This window comes from Ixodes scapularis, unplaced genomic scaffold (assembly GCF_016920785.2).
Source record: "Ixodes scapularis isolate PalLabHiFi unplaced genomic scaffold, ASM1692078v2 PGA_scaffold44__24_contigs__length_19508400, whole genome shotgun sequence".
Taxonomy (NCBI): Eukaryota; Metazoa; Arthropoda; class Arachnida; order Ixodida; family Ixodidae; genus Ixodes; species Ixodes scapularis.
This window is the reverse complement of record NW_024609873.1, coordinates 8,183,762-8,207,525: the sequence shown is the minus strand read 5'-3', so window position 1 is coordinate 8,207,525 and position 23,764 is coordinate 8,183,762. Positions and strand designations below refer to the sequence as shown.

Genomic DNA, 23,764 nt, shown 5'->3' with positions numbered 1-23,764 from the left:
AGGGGGGTGTCGCGGCGGGGGGGGGGGGGGGGGGGGCGGGTTGCCCCGGGTGCCGCTGACCCTCGTGACGCCACTGCATTGATGCATCATGCACGATCCGAAGAATCTTATGGACCATTTTTGAAATTGTGAAATTATGCATAGATTATGCGCAACCGCCATTAGTTGGTCTCCTATCGCTTCCGGCGTGAGGCCCATGATTGGTTCCAAGCTCCCGCCGAGCACTGAAGCTGCACTCGTGTGGAATGCGTTTCAAGCTGAGTATCCTCTGAATGCTGACGAAGCGCTCGTGCCCAGTGCGTGCTCACTGCGCACGACCAACTAATGGCGGCCGCACATAATCTATGCATCATTTCGAAATTTCGAAAAGAGTCTATTATGACCTGTGGTACGGTATACGGAGAACTCTTCTAGTCGAAGGTTCATTGCTAAACGACAAACAACAAACGAATGGAAATCGAAGTCGCTCTGCCGTCGGCATAAAAGGCCCGTTCACACACTCGCGTTCGACCAAAACCTACTGCGACACGACGGGTTTTTAAGTCTCTTACGACGGCTTGCGACCAGCTGCGCTGCTGCGCTGCTGCAGGGGCCGCTACGAAAGGCTTCCAAGTGGTTTTTAGCCTCTCCGGTCGTAAGCAGTCGGTGTGTGAGCGGGCCTTAAGGCCCGTTCATACATATGCAACCGAGTAAGATCGCGAGAGACCGAACCGGGTTTTAAGCCTCTTGCGACGTCTTAGGACCGGATGCGCTGCAGCGGAGCTGGTCCTAAGAAGTCGCAAGAGGCTTAAAGACCTGTCTGGTCTCTCTCGGTCGTACTCGGCTGCATATGTGTGAACGGCGTTTTAAAGACTGGTTCACGCTGTTGCAACCGACTGCGACCGAGTCCGACGAGACCGGTTTTTAAGCCTCTTGTGACGGCTCATTACTACCGTGCCGCGCAGCAGCAATGGGGGTCGTAAGCGGCTTAAAATCCCGTTTTGTTGGATTCTGTCGTAGTCGTAAAGGCGGATCCGCGTTCATCAAGCTCTCTTTAATACTGCGTTTATTTCGCGGTTTTAATCACCATGTTGCTAATTGTACCCTACGTCTCTGTCCAGGCTGCCTACGCCAAAATGACCAGGCTGATTAAGGTAAGGACCGGCTCAGGCGCGGTGATCTGTCCAGATTCTACGATGCCCGGTTCAGCCAACACCGCCTGGAGTAACCGAGGCCCGCGAATACCCCCCTCTTCCTCCGTGGAAACGTCGGCACAGCGGGACGGTGCCAACTCAGCAAGTGGGCCCGAACCCGGTGCTGAGCGTCCTTCGACGCGCTGATTGGACATGACGCTCAGCCGAACGCCGACGCTGCGCTCGTGTCCAATCATGTGTCTTCGTTGGATCTCACTGCAGGATGACGTCATAATTGCATAGTTCACAGGCTTTGATTATTCCATAGCCCCTCGCAAGGTGAGAACGACAAAGATGGGCTTCAGTTGTCCCGTCAGCTGCAGGGCGAGTTTCCTGTCTTCGACGGTACTTCAGCGTATTGCGCCCCTCGAGCTCGCAGCCAAAGCACGGTGGAAGGCATGGAGCACGTGCTGCACGCCGGGCGTTCGAAATACACGCCCTTCCGTTCGCACTCTGTCAGGGGCTGCGTGTGATGTTGGATCGCCGCGTTTTTGGAGATAACGTATACCGTGTGACTGTCGCTCGAATCGGCGTCGTTTTGTCCAGGAACACGCCGAGAAACTGAGGAGCGAAAGACGATGTGCCAGCCGCGTTGACGCCACACTGGCGGCACTGCTTGTCCAGATGGGCTTTTCTGAGGATAGGTCCGTGTGCGCCGTCAACGCAGACCACAGGTCGATCGCGTCAGCGTTGGATTACCTAAGGGGAACCACCTTCGAAGAGTGTGCCCTCTGCTCGGGCGAATGTTCGGAAGAAAACGTAAGTCTGCGTCGTGTGCATTCCAACTGTCTCGCGAGTGTTCGTGGTTTCGCAAGGGTGGGACGACTAACAGATCGTTGCAGTTTGACGTTGTAGAATGTATGCAGTAGTAAGATCTGTTGAACGGGAGACGCGAACGCGAATCGATTGGTGTGCCCAGATTTTAGAGTGTTTCCAACCGCGCAATCGAGGTCACGTGATGTATGGGCTATGTTTGCGATGCGAGCTGTGAGGAAGTGCCGAAAACGGTGATCGTCTACAAGCGTTTCCGTCTCTCTGACCGCTTTCGCGACAATAACCCCTTTCTGGGCTACGCCATTGGGTTCGAGCGTACCATCTCGCACGCCCACACCTTTTCGCCGTGTTTTAACCTCATATCTGTACTTCCCAGTTGTGTTACTCTTGACTATTCGCAACTCCAGCGAACTAAGCGGGGCACGCTGGTCAGGCAAAATGGTGGACGAGAGGAGGTCGTTTTCGTTGTTCAGCACGCGGACCGTGCACCATAAATTTCTTGCATTACAGCGTAAAATTGGTGTTCCATATAAAAGCGAAGCGAATTTACAACATTAAAAACCTTTAACCTTCTTCTAGTCAGTGCGTATAGCAATGACACGGTGGAAGCCCAAAATAAATGACTGGAAACGATGTTTCTTTCTACGCTGCCTACGAGAACCAAGCAGCGATAGCAGACGACAGTGTCGAAACGATCTCCTCCCTTGAGCTTCTCGGCGTGGCCGCTACTCGGCGTCGATTTCGCTCGAGCCGCCAGTAGATGAACACGAACACCTTTTTCGGTCGCGTGTGTTGTGCCTGTGGTGAGAGAACAATAACGAACCACCGCGCCGCGTCCGAAAGCAACCGATCACGCCGTATCGCTGTAGCTTGCGCGATGTAAACGAACGCGGCATCCTCACATTCTGGGTGCCACGGGACATGCACGTGCTGCTCAGTGGCGCCCCTTAGCGTGGTTTCACCGCGAACATTTCATTCAACTTCAAAAGTTGACTGAGGGGCGGGAGCAACGTGCTCGTACGTCTTTCTTTCGTCACGCCACCACGTTTCGTCACCACGCGCAGGGAACCGAGTCGCGTGGTGAAGGGAAGCCGCTTGATTGGTCTGGCGAGCCCGTAGCTTTCACCACATGCTATCAATTTAATATAAACATAGTTTTTTTTTCTCCTCCAGATGGCGTGCTTTGAGCCCTGTCAGCATAAAGCCTGCATAACTTGCGTGGCACGACATTTAGCAACACTAAGCCAGAGAGGTCGAACGTGGGCATGCTTCCAGTGCCCCAGTGAACTCGACCGCCATGAAACGTTGAACAAGGTAGGACTGTGGAAACCGAGCCCCAAAGATCCCCTGTAGCTGTCTTTCTAGGGCGAGTGCTTACGGAGAAAGTGACGGAGCTCAATTGTCCCTTGACTGACAGCTCAAGCCATTGCTGACCAGGGACGAGTGGGAAGGGCTGAACAGGTCAACCTTAGAACGCTGCCTCGAAGACGATCCCGATTTCAGGCGATGCTCAGCCTCTAAGGTGTGTATTAGGGATGTCGCGAACCACCCCAAGTTCGATTTCGAAAGGTTTCGATATTTGCGAAGCGAACTGAGGTTCGATTTCGAAAAATTTCGATATTTTCGTACCGATCAAGGTTCGAATTAAAAAAATTCGCCACTTTCGATCACAGTGCAGTATCGAATTCGAAAAGTTCGAAGCTTTCACGGTTTCTAAAATTTCGGGTTCGAATATTTCGAATATTTTTTTACTTCAGGTTCGATAAATTCGAAGATTTCGAAATTCTTTGGAAACAAAATTCGACAACTTCGAACGCTTCGAATTTTTATAGACATAAAGTTCGAACAATTCGAAGATTTCGAATTTCTTTCTGCATAAAGTTCGAAAAGTTCGAAGGTTTCGATTTTCTTTTAACGCTAAATTCGAAAAAAAACTTCGAAGATTTTGAATTTTTTTCTAGTCCAAGTTTTCAAAGTTCGAAGTCCGGTTTTCAAGTTCCTCCACAGTTTGTTTCAAATAACGTTTTCACGACTCACTGGTTTTCACAAAATCAAGTTTAGAAAAGTTAGGGTGTGATATCTAGATTCTGCGAAGTTGGTCAGGCAATTAAATGAGACGACGAGTGTCCCGGACGTGCTAGAATATTTGCCAGTGCAGAGTGACGTGTGACCATGGATCAGTAATCGTGACCGCCAGCCCGGGGTGGAGAGGGGGGGGGGGGGGGGGAGTCTTTAACCTGCATCACGCAGTAGTGATCACACGAACACACTGTTTTACGAGACTCATCCAGTTCGAAACGGCCAGGGACGAGCAGGAGGTTGAGGCTCAGAAAAACCTTGAAGCGACCTGGTAAACTACCTCGCCACCCCTTGCACGCTGATAGTAATCCGATCGAACGCCGCCCGAGTGACGCTGGCATATAGTAAGTTAAGCGCAGACCGCATGGCGCATTTTTCGGCACGCGAAAACGCGACGCGCTATGAATGCTCGCGCGAAAGCTGACGCGGGGGCACCCGCATGCAGACAAAGCCAAGCACCGCCGGCCGCGCGCTATCAGCGTTGCCAGATAACGATTCTCCACACGCGATGTAAATGTTGACACAAATACTACAAAATGAGAATTAAATGAACCAATAAGTAAATAAAACGGGTTTGTGTGTCGAAAGAAACACTTTTTAACTTTTATATGGAAAATAAAACTACTTTTGAACACTTTGAAATGTGCTGAATACGAAACAGCGTACGGCGCAAAATCACGTGATAGTTCGACCAACCCTCATTGGGCGAGAGCCACTTCGACGCCTCGGCGCGCGCGTCTTTTTCTGGGTCGGCTAGAAACCAACGCTCCCGCGAAAACGCGCGCCCGCGCGCAGGAAATGACGTCAGTTTGACGCCGACGCGCCTGAATCGCGAGCAAAAACGCACCATGCGGTCTGCACTTTAAGTTTGTAATTGTCCTGGAGGTTTATTTTCTGGGACGGAGGAATCGCCTCGCAAAAAGCCGACACAACTCGAGGTCGAGGAGCGTTCTACCATACAAGTGGCGTCGGAAGAGGAAAAACGGGGAAAAAGAGGGTAGCGGGGGGGGGGGGGGGGGGGGGGGGGGGGGCGAGGGCGGTTTCAGTTTCCTTCCCCCCCTTCCAGATATTTCGGACTGTTAAAGAAAACAATAAGGGGAAAGAGGGCGTGGTCGAGCTTATTTTAATCTGAAATTATTTATGCATATTATGTATAGCTACTGTCGCTCTTCACTGCATAAAAGATTGCGTAGATGGTCATTGTTAGAAACTCGTTGTCAGAAGGCACTACTCGTCACATGCTTAGTGGTTCGGAAGTTCAAAGCTATGTCTTTTCGACCTAAATACCTGTGTCAATAGGAAAAAAAAAAAAAAAAGAATAAATGCGGGGATAAAAAGCTGGAGAAAAAAAAAAAAAAAAACTATCAAGAATTCGCCGCCGGAGTGTACACACTTACCTAGGCTATACATAGATCATCCTTAAAAAAAGTATAACATCTCTACCACACATAGCTTCGGCTACAGCGCGCTTCAAATCTGGCACAAACGATAATCATCAAAAACCCGTCGTCCTTTTTCGCCCCTTCAGAAATTTATTTCTTTAAAACTAAGCATGCCAGAACATTGAAACAAACGCCATTGTCTTTCGTAAGGAACGCAGCACCGCGTGTAAAAGTTCGAGAAAAACAAAACTACGAATGTACCTCACTACTTGAATTCATATGAAACCGTCCGCTGGTCTTTCGAAGTTCGACGAGCGTCGAACTTTTACCCTAAAAGTTCGAAGTTCGTCGATATTCTGACTTTTCAGGATTCGAAAGTTCGAAACTTTTCGAATTTTCTTGATAAATAAGGTCGAAAGTTCGAAATTCATCGAATTTGTTGGTCAGTCAAGTTCGATAGTTCGACAAGCATCGCACTTTGCTGCGCAATAAGTTCGAAAGTTCGAAAAAGATCGAATTTCTTAGCGTAATAAGGTCGAAGGTTCGAAAAGCGTCGAACTTCTTAGCTCAGCAAGTTCGAAAATTCGACTTCGGTCGAATTTTTCGATGTAGAAAATTCGAAAAATCGAAATCTTTCGAACATTTTGAACCGCTTGATTCGATCATCGAAACTTCGATTCGAAAAAAGTTCGCGGCATCCCTAGTGTGTATGCCATCATGCCCGGCGTTGGGAGAGTATTGTTGGCGTTACCGAAAAACAAAGGTAACGAAATGGGTGACTCGTTACTTGCGAATAAAGAGAACGCGTTACCCATCTAGTTACATTAAAATAAAAGGAATTGGTTACGGTTGCGTCTAAAAAGTAACGCGCGTTACTTTCGCGTTGCTTTTATTTGTGAAACTACCCTATTGAAAATTCTCATTTGTATGAGAAATTTCTGTGTCCAATAAACACATATGAATCATACAAGATATATAAGAACATATAAGAACCGTATAAGAACCATATAAAAACTATATAATAGCTATATAAGATATATGGGAACATACAAGCACCATATAAGAAACTAGTGGGAAGTTTCTTATAAGTTTTTTGTGGGGCTCTTATATATCTTATATAATTCTTATATAGTTCTCATATAATTCTTATATGGTTCTTATATGTTCTTATATATCTTGTATGATTCATATGTGTTTATTGGACACAAGAAATTTCTTATACAAATGATTTTTTTTTACTAGGGTAATGTTTCGACGTTAGAGGTGTGCATAAGCGCGCCATATTTGAAGAAACATTATGCACGTGCAGAAACTTAACATGATTACCTTGTATATTTTTACGGTTCGACCTGAATACTCACGAAGATATACGCGAAGAAAGACACAATACTTCATAAAGCTTAACGCCTAGAAGAAAAAGCAGTATTTTTTATTTTTAAGTTTTGAGAATATGTAACGAGTAACGTAAGTACGTTCGTCTTTACTCAAAATAGGTAACGGCTGAACATCCGTAACGCCTTTACTAGTAACACGTTACAGCCAACACTATACTAGAGCCACGAAAAAACGTATACACGCGTTGAGTATACACGCCCTGCGTTCCCCGGTTTTCTCGTGGGCGCCGTCACGAATATATTTTCATCTTTAAACATTAGTGTTGAGGGCCGTTTAGGAAACCGTTACCGTGTTCTGTGTATACCACAATACACCAGAGCGTTTGAAGCATGCTTTTAAGCGCGGGCGTTCCGCAGTCAGGGTATCACTCGGGAGCGCGCGCTCAAAAGCAGACTTAAATTAAGCTGTGGTAGTGCGGTATACGCGGAAAACGGTAACGATTTTCTAGAAGTCCCTAATATGAGCAGAGGATAAGGTTATTGCGGAGATTTTCTACGTGTCAATATTATAGGATGGATCACTCCGATTGTGTATATAGTATTAATAAAAATAACTCGTTAACATTCCTGGTAAGGAGAAAGTACCGCGCAAGGTTAGACAACAGTCCGTGATGTACTTTATAACAACATCCACTATTAAACAAAACAAAAATCTAACAACAGACAATGATATCCGCCGCAGATATGATGGCTTAACTGCGACGCACGCCTAAGCTGTTCGAAGTGTGTTCTCTTTATACTAGGGTACCCGTGGAACATCTATGTCCCAAGATCGGTTTTTCGTGTGACCAATCTGACCGCCATAGAAGGAAGAAACACTACCCAGCCAACGTCTGGAGACTGTTTTTTTTTGTATTTCCTCGAAAGATGTTTGGAGTGATGACCGAGGCCTCACATGCTCGCCTACAAAGAAAGAATAGATCGTCGTCTCTGACGGCGCGTTTATGAACTCGCGTTGTCGCGGGGGGATGCGCGCGGGCGGAAAGCAGATTTTTTAAAGCCGGGTGACAAAATCGACTCGTCGCTGGCGGAAAAAAAAAGTCTGGATCATGCCCGTGTACCCATATATTCAGGTTTTCCGCCAGCGACGAGTCTATTTCGCCACCAAGCTCTAAAAAATCCGCTTTCCGCCCGCGCGAATCCTCCCGCGAATACACAAACGATAGGGTTGTTCGTTTTCGGGTAAAACCCGATTTTTACACCCCGAACATGTCTCGGGAGAATCGGGTTAACCCGATTTCTCCCCGAATTCCAAAACCACATAACCAACCTATTTATTTTTTGCGCCGTACGGAGTTTGCGGTGCACACACGCTAGCTAGCCTACATCGGGACAACAGTGACCTAGAGTTCATTTCGCAAGCTGCGTGCAGCACTGTAGACGCTAAGCGACTCTCGACCAACCGCCCAACGAGCGCGCCTAACTCACCGTGACATTTTACGTAAGACCGCCGAGGAAAAGCGACAGTAGGCGTTGGGGCCTCAAAGGGACATTTCCGTTCCTCCGCTGTGCAGGTGGAACCGCCTCGACACGCCACGTAGCCTAGGCAATGCTGCACGCAGCTTGTGAATTGCACTATCAATCCCCGTTCGACCGCTGTTAGGTGTCGACGCCCAGCCTGGTCTCTCGGGTAGCATGCCCATCGCGCTGGCGTGCAACCTTTCTCACGAACAGCGTTCGGGGAAACAGATCGGGAAAACTTAACAGGTTTATTCCATAGCGAAATATCTGATCGAAGACGACCGTCCCTCGAATGGTCGGGGTTTTTGTTGACACCTGAGAGAGAGGAGGATTCCGTGGGCGGTGCTTCCTTTGAAGCGAATGACGGCAATCGGAGCTGGAAAACCCTGATGTCCCCCCAATAACCAGCATGAAACAGACCTCCAGTTTTAACGCGTCAGGTTATAAAAACTTGTGATACCCACTAATTAAAAAAAAATGTATTATTGAGTACATTTCTATATTTACCCCGAAAAAACCCGTATTTCGGAATGTTTCTACAAAAATCCGATTTCTCCCCGATTATCAGCTTGAAAAATAGCACCAGATTTTTACCCCCCCCCCCTCCCCCCCCCCCCTCCCGAATAAAAAAAAAAATAAAAACTCGAAAACGAACAACCTTGTATATTGCCGCCCGCAGAGCCGAGAAGGCAACGCTTGGTCACGGTCTTCTAGAGGATTCCCGGTCATTCTCGCAGCGGACCTAACATTCCCTCTGCCTTGTTATTCTCGAAAGTGCCAGTTCATCCTCGCCTCGAGCGCGCGACGCTCGAACCTTCTTTGCCGAACTTTCGAGATAGTGACGCACGGTAGATAAGCAGCTGCCCGCGACCTTGTCGAGTCAGTCTCAGTCTCGCTGGCGCTCTCTGATTCGCCGCCGAATCGCCGCCTGGTTTTCTGCTGCTTCGACGCTCTTTCGTTACTTATCTTTGGTTGGCACAAGTTCGCCCATTAAACCTTTCTTTTCAGTTCATTGTTCGCCTTCTCGTCGCCTTAATTCGTGAAAATATAACCGCGCGCAAAAAAAAAAAAAAGAAAAAAAAAAAAACGCGGTTACGCGTTTTAATTTTTGAAAGTAGCTGCCCTCCGTTAGAAGCTGCGCAATCCTTGCACAATGGCGGAAACAAAAGCCGCAAACCCGTAGTGTCACAATACACCTTTTTAATAGTCATTAGTGCTTTTTTGCGTTTGGCCTCTAGAAAAAAAAAAAAACGACGAACGCATTGAGATTGTGATTTCTGTGCGCTCGTCAGTCTCTAGCGCCGGCTATGCAGTCAGACGCATGTAAGAACTTGCACCTTCTGCGGTGTGTTCCGCCGTTGTGCATTGTAGTTCCGACCTTGTGGCAATTGGCACGCGGCTTTCGGAAGGGTAGCGTACCAAAGGCACTCTGCACTCATCTTCATAGCATACAAATGTATACAGAAGACAATCTTCGAACAAACTTGAGGCGTGCACCCGCAGATAATGATCTCACGTCATGAGCAGTGAGCCGTGCATTTGGAACCTTACTAATCCTCCCATTCCACGGTCCCCACATCCTCGTCTCCCCAGTGCGAATATGGCTTCCTCACAGATCCCGGGCTACAAAAAGTCCAATGTCCAGAGTGTGGCCTCGTGATGTGCAACAGCTGCAGCTCGCCGGTAAGCACCTTTTTATCTGTGTGCGTCGAATAATTAGTTATTCCTATTATTAAGTAAATTAAACCGACCAATCAGTGGCAAAAAAAATCGCTCGAAATCCCCCTTTATTAGGGAGTTTCACTCGCAAGTATATATGCCCCAGCTTAGGGAATCATGCCTCGCTATTCGGCTCGGAGGGGACGTGACTCGACAAATAAATAAGCTTGCACTGTTTATATGAAACCTTTATTAACTGCTTCATATACACAGCAAGTGGCTATGGGCAACTATACACTTTGTTTTTAAACCCCATTTCGCGTTTAGCCAGCCACGAGAAAACATTGTGCTGTCTGTACCAATAGTCGTGAGACCTTGTTTATTAATGTTGAGATTTCTGGCCCCAAGGTTATCGTAAAAAGGGAGGGGTGCCAAAGAGTTCACGTTTATTTAGAGCCAGTTTTGACGCAATACAGTGGTTTCCATGAAATGAGCGAAGCTTTACGGAAGATCGTCATCCAAAACCGCAAAATGGCCGATAGATTTAACTTTAGTAAGTTCCTCTAGTTTATTCTTATAAATATTATGATCAAAATGAATATAGGGAGATACGTTACACGCCATTCTGCTGTGCAATCGGTGTTTCTCGACTTTCTCCGTACGGCCAAAATACATCTTGTTTTGTAAGTTGTAATCACGCTGATTGGAAGGATAAGCGGTTTGAATAAGGTTCTATCTCTCTCTATGCCCCTCTCATGGCCTTGCTATTGTGCGGTCAAAAGCACTACAATCAAGGGTTCCCATATAAAGCGCCGTAAAAGAAAGTGGAAAAGGGGAAGGACCCCAGCAGGCAATATCAATGATGTCACATAGGAAACATAGCCGCCTCGTTGTGTGGCCGTGGCCGAGAATAAAACGAACGCTTTGTTCACAGCTAAAAAGTTGGGACAGATTCCTTAAGGCGAATGCGCTGTTTACAAATAGACCCCCCACCAGGAGTGCGCATGCACAGAAACCAGATTCGCGTGAAGCGCCTGCGCAGGCTCCGACGGTAGAGCTAACGCGGCGGCATGACGTCAATAGAGAGTTTTAGTAGACCGTGTTTCCCGCTCCGCTAAGCCCCTCCGCTACCCAGAACTCTACAGCCAAGGCCATCGGCGCGCAGGCGCAGTGGCGGTTTCTTCGTAGCGGAGGGTTAGCGGAGGGGGAAACACGGTCTACTAAAACTCCCTATTGTCGCCTATTTGTCTATAGCCGTATATTGAATAAATCCTAAAGTATATCTAATAAATCTTATCTCTAATCCCAAGCGCATACCAAATTGGACGCTGTGAATGTTCAGACAGCGAAAGATCGGTCTGGGGTGCACCCGTGTTCCCTGCGGTGAATTCGGGTGTCTCACCCGGGGGAATTTGAGCTCGCATGACCGGCACGGGAGGGTAGCTAGCGTTGCAGGCAAATGGCTACAGTAGTTCGTCTACGCTTCGATTATTCGAGCCTGATTTTTTTCGCCCAGAAAGAGGATGAACAGTGTTGAAATGTAAGTGCCATGAATCGGATTCGTGTACGTTAGGAGAGGCGTGTGAAGTTATTTGTGGGGAAGGTCGTGTTAAGCGAGAATTAAAGAATTCGAGAGGCAATAACGCATTACCTCTGCTGAGCGGAATCGACTGGGCCGCTAGATTTTAGAACGGAAGCCGCTAGAAGGATTTAGAGGTCATGTGACCTCAAAGTTTCTCATGGGGCAGTTTTTGCCGCCAGCAAACGGGCCCTGGTCTCGAGACAGGGGAACGTCAAACGAAGTAGAAAACTCAAATTCCCTGGGTTCAGCAGCATGAACCGCCCGCTCCACGTGCTCCGTTACTCAGTCAACGACTTCAGATATAATTATTTTGCTTGACTTTACAATTTTTTTTTTTTTTTAAATCAAGAACCTGCGTTTGTTTTATGAACAGCCATGTCTCGTTAATATGAACACCGCCGTTCTCTCCAAAAGTCGTTCATAACGCGATATGTTCATAATAACCGGACAAAAAATGCATGTATTTGCGCAGTTGTCCTTGAATATTGTCTGCATAACGTGGTCCATATACTCTCGAGACATCACCGTACACTCTAAAAAAAAAAAGGGTGTAATGGTGTAGTATATGTGACAAGCATCTACATCCCCATATGGGGTGTAGGTGCTTGTCACATATACTACACGCCAAAGATGGGAGTATATGTACACCCGTTGGTGCGGTGCACATGTACACCTTTTTCTACACAAATCTCGCTCGAAGGGAACACGCGTGCACCCCATTCAATGGTGTCCGGCTACACCTCTTTCTACGCCCAATGAATTCGAAGGGAACACAGATGCACCCCATTCTAAGGTCACCCCATTCTAAGGTCAAACCGCTTTATGCACCCGCTTCATAACTAATTTCATAAACCTATTTAAGACATCGAGGAAACCCTAAAAAAATGTATGCGCCCCGGTGATAGAAAAAAGGCAGGTAAACGGACACACGGGATTGTTTTCAAATCTTCTAGAAGTTTATTAGACAACTTATTCCGTAAACAAGTTCAAACTTGCAAGCAATCCGTGATATGTGAAGAGGTACAAAGAAGCTGTTGCACAACTGAGAATATTACTTAGCAAACAAGAACCGGGGTGAGTCTTAAGTAGTGTCTTTTTTCCCAGCAGCCGGCAGAATTATTTCCCCGAAATTCCCCCGACAGTCGCCACTCACTGGTGGTACAATCACTTCATCGAACGACGTTTCATCAACACGCCATGTTTCATAGACAGCTCAGATAGCTCTCCTATATTAGCTTCTTTTTTTTTCTTGTAATGAGCCGCTCCAGACTGAATCCGCGAAGTGACGTGTGGGGCAGGTGGGTTAATATTTTTGTAATGGGCCACCGCAGACTGTCGCCACGAAGCGGCGTGAACGGGTGGGCTGGGTCGGTGAGCACGCGCCTCAGAGATACACGCGCGACGAAATGTCCCTACAGCGTGCATTTTGCGTAACGAGTGACGATGAAACGTTAGTGTCGACGAAACGTGTCTGCAAAACGTGTATCAACGAAAAGGTGTCAATGAAACGTGTTTTTACAAAACGCCAGGAGAATAAGAGAGTCGGTATTCTACCTGCAGTTGTCACATGATTGTAGACAGCCAATGATACGCGACTGCCGATAGAATTTTGGGGAAATAATTTTTCCGGCTGCTAGGAAATAGACACTGCCTAATTCTAGAGGTAGTCCGGAACGGAATGCTCAATCGTTGCAAAGGAATAGGTTGCAGCGCACTTACGATGAAAATACCGGACTTGAAATATATAATCCGAAATATATGTCGACACGGGCACTGCAGGAACAACCACACAAACACAAAAACGAAAAGAAAGGGGTCTGTGAAAATTCAACACGATGTGGCCGAAGCAGTAATTTGCCGAACCGAACACAAAACGCATCACATGAATTCCTGTGGTTTTTTTGAAGAAATCGCGTGTTGCCGATATACACGTAGGATTTTTCAAACACTGGAAGCCTTGGTATACACTCGAATACGTTTTTGCGGACGAAATGTCCGGCAGACCCGCTGGTCGCAGCACAGCTCACAAGAAACTATGCCGGGAATCAGACATTCCGGGATCGGAAAGAGCTACTACTTCATCCGTGAAACCTTTGCCACATGATCACGCTCCTGTCGTTACGGCCCTTTCACACTCTTGCAACCGAGTACGACCGAGAGAGACAATACTTCTTAAAGGGATACTGAACCGAAATTTTGAACTCGCAAAACAAGGCTGGACAGATAAGCGGGACGGTGCAAAACCCAAAAACATCACTCATACAGCGATATCTCAAGCGGATCGCCATAATTTTAGAAAAGAAGTGCCCGGCCAAGGAGGCCGACGAGACAAGGCACGTCACGATTCTTATTCCCTCTCCTCCTCGCTACGTCCCGTGTCAAGCTGGTGAACTGAAGCGAGGAGGAGAGAAGCGAGGCTTCTTCCCCTCATTCTCAAATTCTCCCGGAGGACAGTGATGTCAAAGACCTCGCTTGATCGTGCCCTTCTTTTCCAAAAGTGCGGCGATCCGTTTGAGATATCGGTGTACGAGTAATGTTTTAGAGTTCGTATGGTCCTTTTAACGCTTCTAGAGCGTTATTTCGCGAAATTCAAATTTCGGTTCAGTATCCCTTTAAAACCTCTTAAAATTTCTTAGGACGTCAGAACACACTGGCACGCTGGCGCCATCTATGGGGTGACCCTGGACCTGCATTTCACAAGAGCATATGTTTTGCGCTATTTCCGAGGTCAAATGTGCGTAATACCTATAAGAAATGCTCGTTTATAACGTTGACAAAAGTTTTTCGAGCCAAGAAAGGAACGATAATGTGCGAGAGAAATAGAAAAAAATGCCGGACCGCCAAGTTTACACTGCTACCCAATAGACGGCGCCAGTGTGTCCTCTCGCAAGAGGTTTCAATGAACCCAGTTTTAAGAGGTTGGGCCTTTACCCGCGCCCAGACAGCGGAGTCAAATAATAAAAAAAAGCTTCTGGTTCATTGGTCTGGTGACTGCACACCTTCCATGCTTTCAGCTTAGAGAGAGAGAGAAAAAGGCAGACGTAGGAAAATAGCAGCTCCTTCAAGGCCAACAGGGGGGTGCCCTCGCAAAGGCTTATCTTCTGGCGCATCCCAACAATGAACGCAACGGGGCTCGACCCAAAGTGCAGCAGATGCTATCCGTGGCCTTGGCCTTCTGGCAGGTGCCGTGCTCTGCCTTATCTCTAGCTTGGAGACTATAGTCACGTGATACTACCCGGAGACCCGATTGGCCTAAAACAAGCATAGCGTCTACTCTACTGTCAATACCGAATGAACAGGACAGCTCCATACTTGCTGAGAAACTGCACAACCCACAAGTGACCCCCAAGGAGGAATCCAAGGACAAGCTGATCGGGGCGCGTGGCTAGCGTGGCGGTGCACTGATACACCTAGAGGTTTTTAAGGGAAGGGATGATGCTCAATGTCGGTGTAAAGCGCGAAACAGATGTACGACGAAACCGTCCGATTCGACGTCCGATCAGGCAATACGACGGTCAGAGGCGAGGGTTTTCAACTCTCTCCGGTGCTACGAAAACCCTCGCCCCCCCCCCCCCCCCCCCCCCCCCCCCCCCCGGTCATTCCGGCAGCACGCTCGTCGGATCGGACGGTTTCGTCGTACATGTGTTTCGCGCTTAAAAGTACACTGGCTGGGTAACGGAGGATGCATCTTTCAGAAAAGGGTGCATGTGCGCCTGATGCACCCGACTACGCCCCTTTTTTTCTTAGGGTGTATCGTTGATATGTAAGTAGAGAGTTTTAGTAAGATCGTTCCTATGACTCCGACAACGACACCCGATATTCGGGCGCCGATCTTGCGCATGCAGCGAATCGTTAGGGGGAACCGTTTTTGCACATTTGATACACTATGGTGGGGCCTCGGGTACGAACTGCGCATGCGCTGAACACTCGCATATGCGCAGAGCGTATCGGATATGCAAAATCGATTCCCTAAAAGTCATTGTTATAGGGTATCGGCGGTATCGATACGATATCTTAGAACTCTTTAACGGCGTACACGCAGGCTGGTAAAGTTCCCGAGGCCGGCCTTCTTTGTTCACTTGCAGTGGCGACGGGAGCACGAAAACGTGACCTGCGAAGCCTTCAGGGAATGGAAAAGGTGCAATGACCCCGATGACCCCGATTACCAGGCGGAGGAGTACATCAGGACCAATGGCATCAGTGGGTCTTTTGCTTCGCGTCAGCTTTTACCGACGCTGCAGGGGTATTAGTGTCAAAAGATTGCTCTTCACTACATTTTAGAGGGGTCATTCTTATAACCTCGTATGTATAAAAAAAAAGGACACACTTTAAACCTATAATTGAACTACCTAACAGAACGTGACAAAAAACAAGACATCGCTCTTTTTTGCCTTGATCTCGTTTTTTGAGAACTGGAAGTTTGTCACTAAAACTGCCTGTACACTGCGTCTCCTCACCAGACCAACGACGACACGTGACACGGGCACGTGACGTATAGTCACGTGACTACAAGGTGACGTCACAATCACGTGACACATGGCGTCGTGCGACACTGAACTTCCGCTAAATTTTGCGAGATTTTCTTGCTAAATTCAACGAGAAAATTACTTCACCAAATTGAACGGCAATCTAGTGCCACGTGACAGTTCACGCTAAACTTGGCACACATTTAGTGTCGGGTGACGAGACAATGTCATGTGACGCCACGTCGCCTCGTGACGCTGCGATGCGACTACATGGGGACGACATATCAGTGACGCCAGTGTCGTACTCTAAAAGAAATCCGGTCTTGAAACGTCCCTTGACGCCCCAAAAACTCGTTTAGTTCGTGAAGAACGGTTTTTCCTCAAGCACAATTTCCCCCTGGCGCGCTAGAACGGCCACTGGTTGATGAAGAACTCTTTCACTTCAAAAAAGGAGTTAAAAAAGGATTCTGCGGCGTGCCCCTATTTTTCACCCTAAAAAAGTTATTTTAAGCACCCCCTAATGCATTTTTCGTAAAAAACCTATAAGGGGTTCTTTTAAGCTTCTTCTTTATGCGAAAGAGTTCTTCATCGCCCAGTTGCAGTTCCAGTGCGCCAGGGGGGGATAGTGCTTGAGGCGAAACCGTTCTTCACGAGCTGAAAGAGTTCTTGGGGCGTCAAAGGACGTTTTAGGACCGGATTTTTTTTAGAGTGCACACGAGCACCGTCCGCTGATTTTAACGAAACTTAAAAAGCCACTTAAATAAAAAAAAATTTAAACTTGGTTGGAACACGCCTGGCAAAAACTGAATTTTACGCGAAAAAAAGAGAGCAATAATGACGGCGCAAGATTTATTTTAGTTGCGTCTGAATTATGCGCGCAAAGTTCATGACGTCACGGAATGGTCATGCACTCTTTCAACATCAACGAGATGGCCATACACTCTCTCCCCCTCAACGTGAACGAGCAAGCCGATCCACTCCGAAGAGGCGGGGCGTACCTCTCCTCCAAGCACCCGAAATGCCGAGAGTGAAAACAAGGGGAAAGGAGGTGGCTACCGACTAAATTGCGTCTGACGCCGTCAATATTGCTCTTTTTTTTTTTGCGTAAAATTTATTTTTTGACATGCGTGTTTCAATCAAACTGTTAAAAAAAAAATTATTTGTTTCACTGGCCCTTTAAATTTACTAAATTTAAACACGACAGTGCAACTGTGTGCAGCGAAATGTGCACCACTGATCTCTACTATAGGGGGCTGGATGGCGCATTGAGCAGACAAGTTTGAAGCCACCAGAAGTAAGCGGATTGTTCCGGAAGTGAGCGCTTGACAGGTTTTTCAACTCTTACGAGTGCTGGTTCGAACAGCGTTCAGGGCGCTGGGGTTTTCTTGTCATCCCAAGGGAGCCTGCTTATTGCGGAGTAACAGCGTATGCAGACCCGAGAAGTCTCCTTGGAAGTCATTCAATGTGAACATTTTGAGATTCTAGTTTATCAAGTGTGCGTATGCCCAACGTTCCCTTATTCTCGGGATTTAATCCAAAACGGGAGTGTTAAAACCCAATTGAAGACTCAAGAAAGCATGAACCAAGCTCTTCTAGCAAAAATTCAGTATGGTGTACCGCAGGGATCAATTTTAGGGCCTCTACTTTTCCTTCTTTACGTTAATGACGTTATAAACATACCAGAAACTCCTGACATAACTTAATACCCGTGCCACACGGGCAACTCGAATGTCATTTGCAACAAATGACATTTGTGTGATAGGCTAGTCAGCTCGTAATCTGTCGCGCGTGGAATGAGCTACGCCCGGAGTGTCGCGCGCTGATTGGCCGTCCGCTCAAATGTCATTCGTTGTAAATGGCATTCGGTTTGCCCATGTGTCACGGGTATTATACGCAGATGACACGAATGTTTTTTTCACCGGTAATTGCTTATATACTTTAAAGACACATACAACCACTTGATTGGACCTACTTCACTTGTGGTTAGTTGCAAATCAGTTAGAACTAAATACGTCAAAAAGTAAGTATATCATTTTTAGAGCAAAAAACAAACCCATTACTAACACAACTAAAATATTCTTTCAAAACTCCATTATTAAACGCGTAAAATTTTGTAAATGTCTTGGTGTTCGTTTCCACGAAAATTTGTTTTGGACTGCCCAAGTAAACGATCTCCGAAAGGAGATTTCTAGATCCGTTGGTTTACTTTTTAGGTGCAGACAACTTCTTCCAAACTGGTTAAAACAACAAATCTATACATCTATGATTCACTCGAGGCTTTATTACTGTTTAGTGTTGTGGAAGACAACCACAGGAAATAATATTAAGCAATTGCTTACATTACAAAAACGCGCGGTTCGGTTAATTGATAATTTGTCCTGGTTTCAATCAACTTCCTATAGTTTCAATACACATAAAATACTTACGGTAGATAACCTTTTTTCACTGGCGATTTCAATTCACACACAAATTAACACTGATCCTGACATCTTTCGCGAGACGTACCGACCCAAGCAAACAAATTACAACCTGAGGCATCAGCAGTTTCCAAAACCAAAAATGAGAAATAATTATGGTACTCAAAAATTATCCTACCAGATCACAGATATCCTAAACAAACATTATTACGTGTATGAGATGGCCCCGGAAATCACTTCCATGTTTCATGAAAAAAAAAAAAAAATACCTGAGGGTATATTTTAATGTTCCTTGTGTACATACCTAGTGAGTTGTGTTATTAATGTTTTTCTTTTTAAGCTGAAGAGTTTTTACTTGGATGAAATAATTTCTTTCTTGACTTGTGCTGCGAGCTGGCTTTTCATTTTATTTCTCTATCTCGATTTGTGCCCTGCTGTTGAGTGTTGTTACAGGGGTTGGGACCCAATCAGGTGATTGTATTCGTTTTTTGTCCCAACACCCTTGAAAATTGTGTCAAAAATACAACAAACAAACAAACAAACAGAATATCGATTGATTGCACTCGAAAGGCCAGCGTACGCCCGACTTCCGGGATAAGCATCGAGCTTCCGGTGGCTTTACTTGCACCAGGCTCGGAGAGCAGCTAAGCGCCATCCAGTCCCTTATAGTAGAGACCAGGGGGCCCGCTAAGCTCGGCGCGACGAGATCGAGGCGAATTCTCCGCCAAACTCGCCGACCGCCGCGATTGGTCGGCGCCGTGCATGACGACACGCGCCGACACTCCCTAGATCGTGATGTCAGAACAGAGGGTTTGAGGCGGTCGGAGAGTTGCATATTCGGAACTCGCGGCGAGATGCGGTGACGTCATTGTGACGTGGCAGAAGCCGCCGCGGATGGGAAAAGCTTGCCGGCTCCGACCTAGGCGAGTTTGGGCGAGTAGGGCGCGAGATCAGGGAGAAGCGTCCAAAATAGCAGCGTTTTCGTTCGTGTTTTGCCGACGGCATAGGTATTTAAATTACGCCAATGTGTTTGACATGGACGACGTTCATTTTCAACAACACTATCGCCTCTCGAAAGACGTGGTAAGGTGGCTGTGCGATGAACTGCGTGGCGAACCGGGCTTGAGGCGATGGAGCCGTGAATGAACCGTCGCTCCCGTCGTGAATCCTACATCCAAATTCTACAAAGTGAATCCTAGAAACAAATGTGTTTTTACGGCAATCTGCAACCAGGAACGCAATTTAACATTACCTACAGGCTTTTACAATTATTTGGATGGGTTGCTGTGCTGCGTAGATGCAAGATAAATGCACTTGATAAAATTCAAACTAAAATAGATGATAGAAGAAAAGAAATATACATGAATGGAGCAGACTAACAACAGTGTAATTTCTTTCTCATCTTTCTTCTTCCACACCGTATTTTGACAAACAAATTGGCCGTTAGTTGTTTATACAGCACGAGAACATGCCAGAACATTGCGACATTGTCACCTACTGTAGATAAGCAATTTAGCCAGTGCAGTATGACTGCTAGCCTAGGGTCTTTAACGTGCACCACGCAGTAGTGATACACGACCGCATGCCGGTACGATGCTCATCAACATCGAAAAGGGCAGCGGTGGGGATTGAACCCAGCGTCCTGGGTTCTGCAACGGACCTTTCGCTCGACGTGCTCCGAGCTGGTGTGCGCTAGCCCAGCCAGCCACCAATCCCCCGATTTAAATAAAATAAAAACCCTTCACTGCGGAGCGTAGGGAAAAATCGGAGCTACGCTGGGGAACTCGCCGCCACCGGGGGGGTCGGAAATGTAAGAGGGGGAGTGGGAAACTCGCCGGGGCGGAGTGAAAAGAAGCTCCTCCCCTCCCTCGTGACGTGGCATTGGAGAGATTCCCGCCGGAGCCGAGCTTAGCCCCCCAGTGCTGTGCACCTCGTCGGCGCGGTTGTCGCCATACCTCGGCAAACCTCACTCATGAGGGCCCTCACTCACCCTCACTCACCCTCATCTTCACAGGTGAGGTGAGTGTGAGTGAGTTTCTGAACCAGGAAAATTCATGCGTATGAGGGCCGTGAGGGCTGTGAGGGCCGTGAGGGCCGTGAGGGCGATGAGGGCAGTGAGGGCCATGAGGGCCGTGAGGGCGGTAAGGGGTATGAGGGCCATGAGTGCGTGAGGGGAGTGAGGGCGGTGAGTGGCGTGAGGGCCATGAGTGCGTGAGTGGTGTGAGGGCGGTGAGTGTATGAGGGGTGTGAGGGCCATGAGTGGCGTGAGGGCCGTGAGGGCGGTGAGTGAATGAAGTGTGTGAGGGCCATGAGTGCGTGAGGGCGGTGAGTGCGTGAGGCGCCCTTCAGATTGAGCATCTTTCTCAGCAATTTTATTGTTAATGGCGGATTGTTCTCTAGCTTTCCCTAGATCGACACGAATTGCTGAGATCGGGTCCGGCTCGAAATAAGGAAGCAGCTCGGAGCAATTCGAATACGTTTGAAGCGGCTGCATCCAATCAGGGACGCAAAATTTTCACGTGATACCTCGTGCCGGTGATGATGACACCGAAATACTTGGTTCTGGTTTGAAATCGATCGTTTTTTTGGAAATAACCTGTTTCAGAAAGGTGCATTAGTATACTTAACGAGATTTAAATGCATAAAAACACGTTTATAACGCGTAATTGTGTCTAAATAGTGCAAGAAAAATAAAATTTTATGATGACGATGGCAAATTGCAGCAATTGGTTGCTGCGTGTGATCGCGGGGCGGCCCGTGTTGCTGGTGTCGCGACGTAAAGTTTCTGGGCGAAATTGCCCCATCTGAAGCTGGCGTGAGGGCCATGAGGGCGGTGAGTGGCGTGAGGGCAATGAGTGCGTGAGGGCCGTGAGGGCCGTGAGGGCGGTGAGGTTCGTGAGGGCGGTGAGTGGCGTGAGGGCCATGAGGGCCATGAGGGCCGTGAGGGCCGTGAAGGCGGTGAGGGCCGTGAGGGCGGTGCGTGGCGTAAGGGCGGTGAGTGGCGTGAGGGCCATGAGTGAGTGAGGGGCGTGAGGGCGGTGAGTGCGTGAGGGCCGTGAGGTTCAGTGAGGGTGAGTGAAGGGCTGAAGGTGAGTGTGACTCTGAGGGTGAGGATGAGTGAGGGACTGAAGGTGAGTTTAGCTGTGAGGGTGAGGGTGAGTGGGAGGCTTAGGTGAGTGTGGCTGTGAGGGTGAGGGTGAGTGAGGGCGACCAAAAATGCCGACCTCTGGTTGTTGCAGCACATTAGCACCACGACAAAACAAGAAACCAAGATTTTGTTTTTGACTTTACTTATGTTAAAAGGGTTTTATGAAGAGCGCTAGAATTCAACCCGTTGACGCGTAGGTGTCACGTGACACAACCCACGCGTGGCCCACCTGGACCGACTCGCTGGCGTCCCTAACCAGCGTTCCTCGGGGTTCCTTTTGCGCAGAGTGCCCCAAATGCGAAGCCAGCTTCGTCGTCGCGAAAGGAGGCTGCGCTCACCTGACCTGTCCAAAGTGCAAGTGCGAGTTCTGCGAGAGCTGCAGGTCCGAGTTTACCAAGGGGGCGGTGAGTGCACGTGTTCGTCGCATACGGGGTTTCCGTCAGCGATAACACGTTTCGGTTGCCCGCTGCGCTCTTGCGTGCGCACTAGTAGGACGTTTCAGTAGATCGTTCTGGTAACTCCGAAAACGCTACACGATACTTCGTATCGTTAGGGAGCCTTAGTAGACCGTCCCGATACGTCCGATGAAAATACTCGTTACTCCGCTGACGCCTTTGCGCGCGAGTAGTATCGTTATCGGAGGTATAGGAACTATACCCGATATTCGTTCTGTTATGAGGGAGCTTTAGGAGATGGTTCCGATTACACCGATAGCGATTCCCGACGATTCATATTGTTATGAGAGAGTTTTAGTAGATCGTTCCCATGACTCCGATAACGATACCCGATACTCCGCCACCGCCTCCCTTGTGCATGCATAGTATCGTTATCGGGGGTATCGGAACGATATACTAAAACTCTCTATTAAGCCGTTTATGTAGATCGTTCTAATAGGGAGTCAAAGGGAACCGTTTTTGCACGTCCGATACGGCACGATGGGCCATCGAACTGCGCATGCGCTACCACAGAAGACTCGCACATGCGCAGTTCATACCGGAGGGCCTATTGTACCGTGTCCGATGTGTGAAAACGGTTCCCTGAAACGGTTCCCTGAAACGGTTCCCTGAAACCGTTCCTTGGCTAAAAATAGGGAGTTTTAGCAGGTCGTTGCCACACGAACGGTTCGCCCTCGAACGCATCCGCGACGCCACTGCGCATGCGCGCGCGAGTCGTTCGGGAAGTCGGGAGCCTCTTCTCGTTCGTTTCTCCTATTCCGCGGCCGCTGGAGTCGTCACCGGAACGCAGCCAGCACCGTTCACGACTCGGGTAAAAAAAAGATGGCGGTCGGTTCGGCGACCGCCTTTGCCGACCCAGCCGAGCGTTAGGCCTAGGGACAGCGGGAGGCGATTTGCCGTCCTTTTAGTCTGCTTCATTCGAGAGGTTGAACCAAATCATTTCGAGAACTACTCACAATAGTAAGCGATTGTGGATTCTGTAAACTGCGCATGCTAGTAAATTTTAGCGATCTGCGGGCAGACTAGCTGCCGTGGCGACCGCGAGCAGACGAATGATTTGGTTCGATGGCACACAACGTTCACGATCGTTCAGGTTCAAGATGACGGAGACACACCACACACCTTTACGGTCGTTCAGACGTTTTTTACTCTATCTAGCTTCGCAGTTCTTGAAATTCCGACCGGCAAATGTTACGTCGGCTGTCTTGTTTACATCAGTCGTACGCCGGAAACGCGAACCGCCACCACGGTGTCCGCCACCTTCGCCACTGATTTGCACGTTGCAGAATGCTTCACATGTTTACTAGAAGATGGCGCCACCGTTAAGCAAGATCATCATCATCGTTTACACAGTCGCGCCACTTTCACGACTCGCTGAAGTATGTCAAATTGGACGTACGGTTTCACGGAACGGATCAGCTGTACCGTTCGTGATTTCGGAACCGTGTGCTTGAAAAACGACTCGCTGAAACTCCCTAATGGTCGTTTCCACACGAACGGTTCGCCCTCGAACGTGTCAACGACCCCACTGCGCAAGCGCACACGAGTCGTTCGGGGCGTTGGGAGGCTCTTCTCGTTCGTTTCTCCCATCCCGCGGCCGCTGGAGTCACAACTGCAACGCAGCCAGCACCTTTCATGACTGGGGTAAAAAGAAAGAAAAAAGATGGCGGTCGTTTCGACGACTGACTTCGCCAACCCAGCCGAGCGTTAGGCTTAGGACAGCGGGAGGCGATTTGCCATCCTGTTAGTCTGCTTCATTTGAGAGGTTGAACCAA

General features: G+C 48.1%; 1 protein-coding gene across 1 annotated transcript in view; it reads left to right on the top strand.

Moving 5' to 3' along the window:
• Positions 1-1,719: 1,719 nt before the first annotated feature.
• LOC8031964 (E3 ubiquitin-protein ligase lubel) overlaps positions 1,720-23,764 on the top strand; it is a 36,073-nt gene continuing 14,028 nt past the window's right edge. Inside the window, exons 1-6 of the mRNA XM_040221399.1 lie at positions 1,720-1,931; positions 3,120-3,260; positions 3,364-3,468; positions 9,856-9,945; positions 15,589-15,703; positions 21,820-21,938. Of these exons, the coding sequence (XP_040077333.1) occupies positions 1,797-1,931; positions 3,120-3,260; positions 3,364-3,468; positions 9,856-9,945; positions 15,589-15,703; positions 21,820-21,938 (705 nt within the window). The 5' untranslated portion in view covers positions 1,720-1,796. The remainder of the gene's footprint in view (positions 1,932-3,119; positions 3,261-3,363; positions 3,469-9,855; positions 9,946-15,588; positions 15,704-21,819; positions 21,939-23,764) is intronic.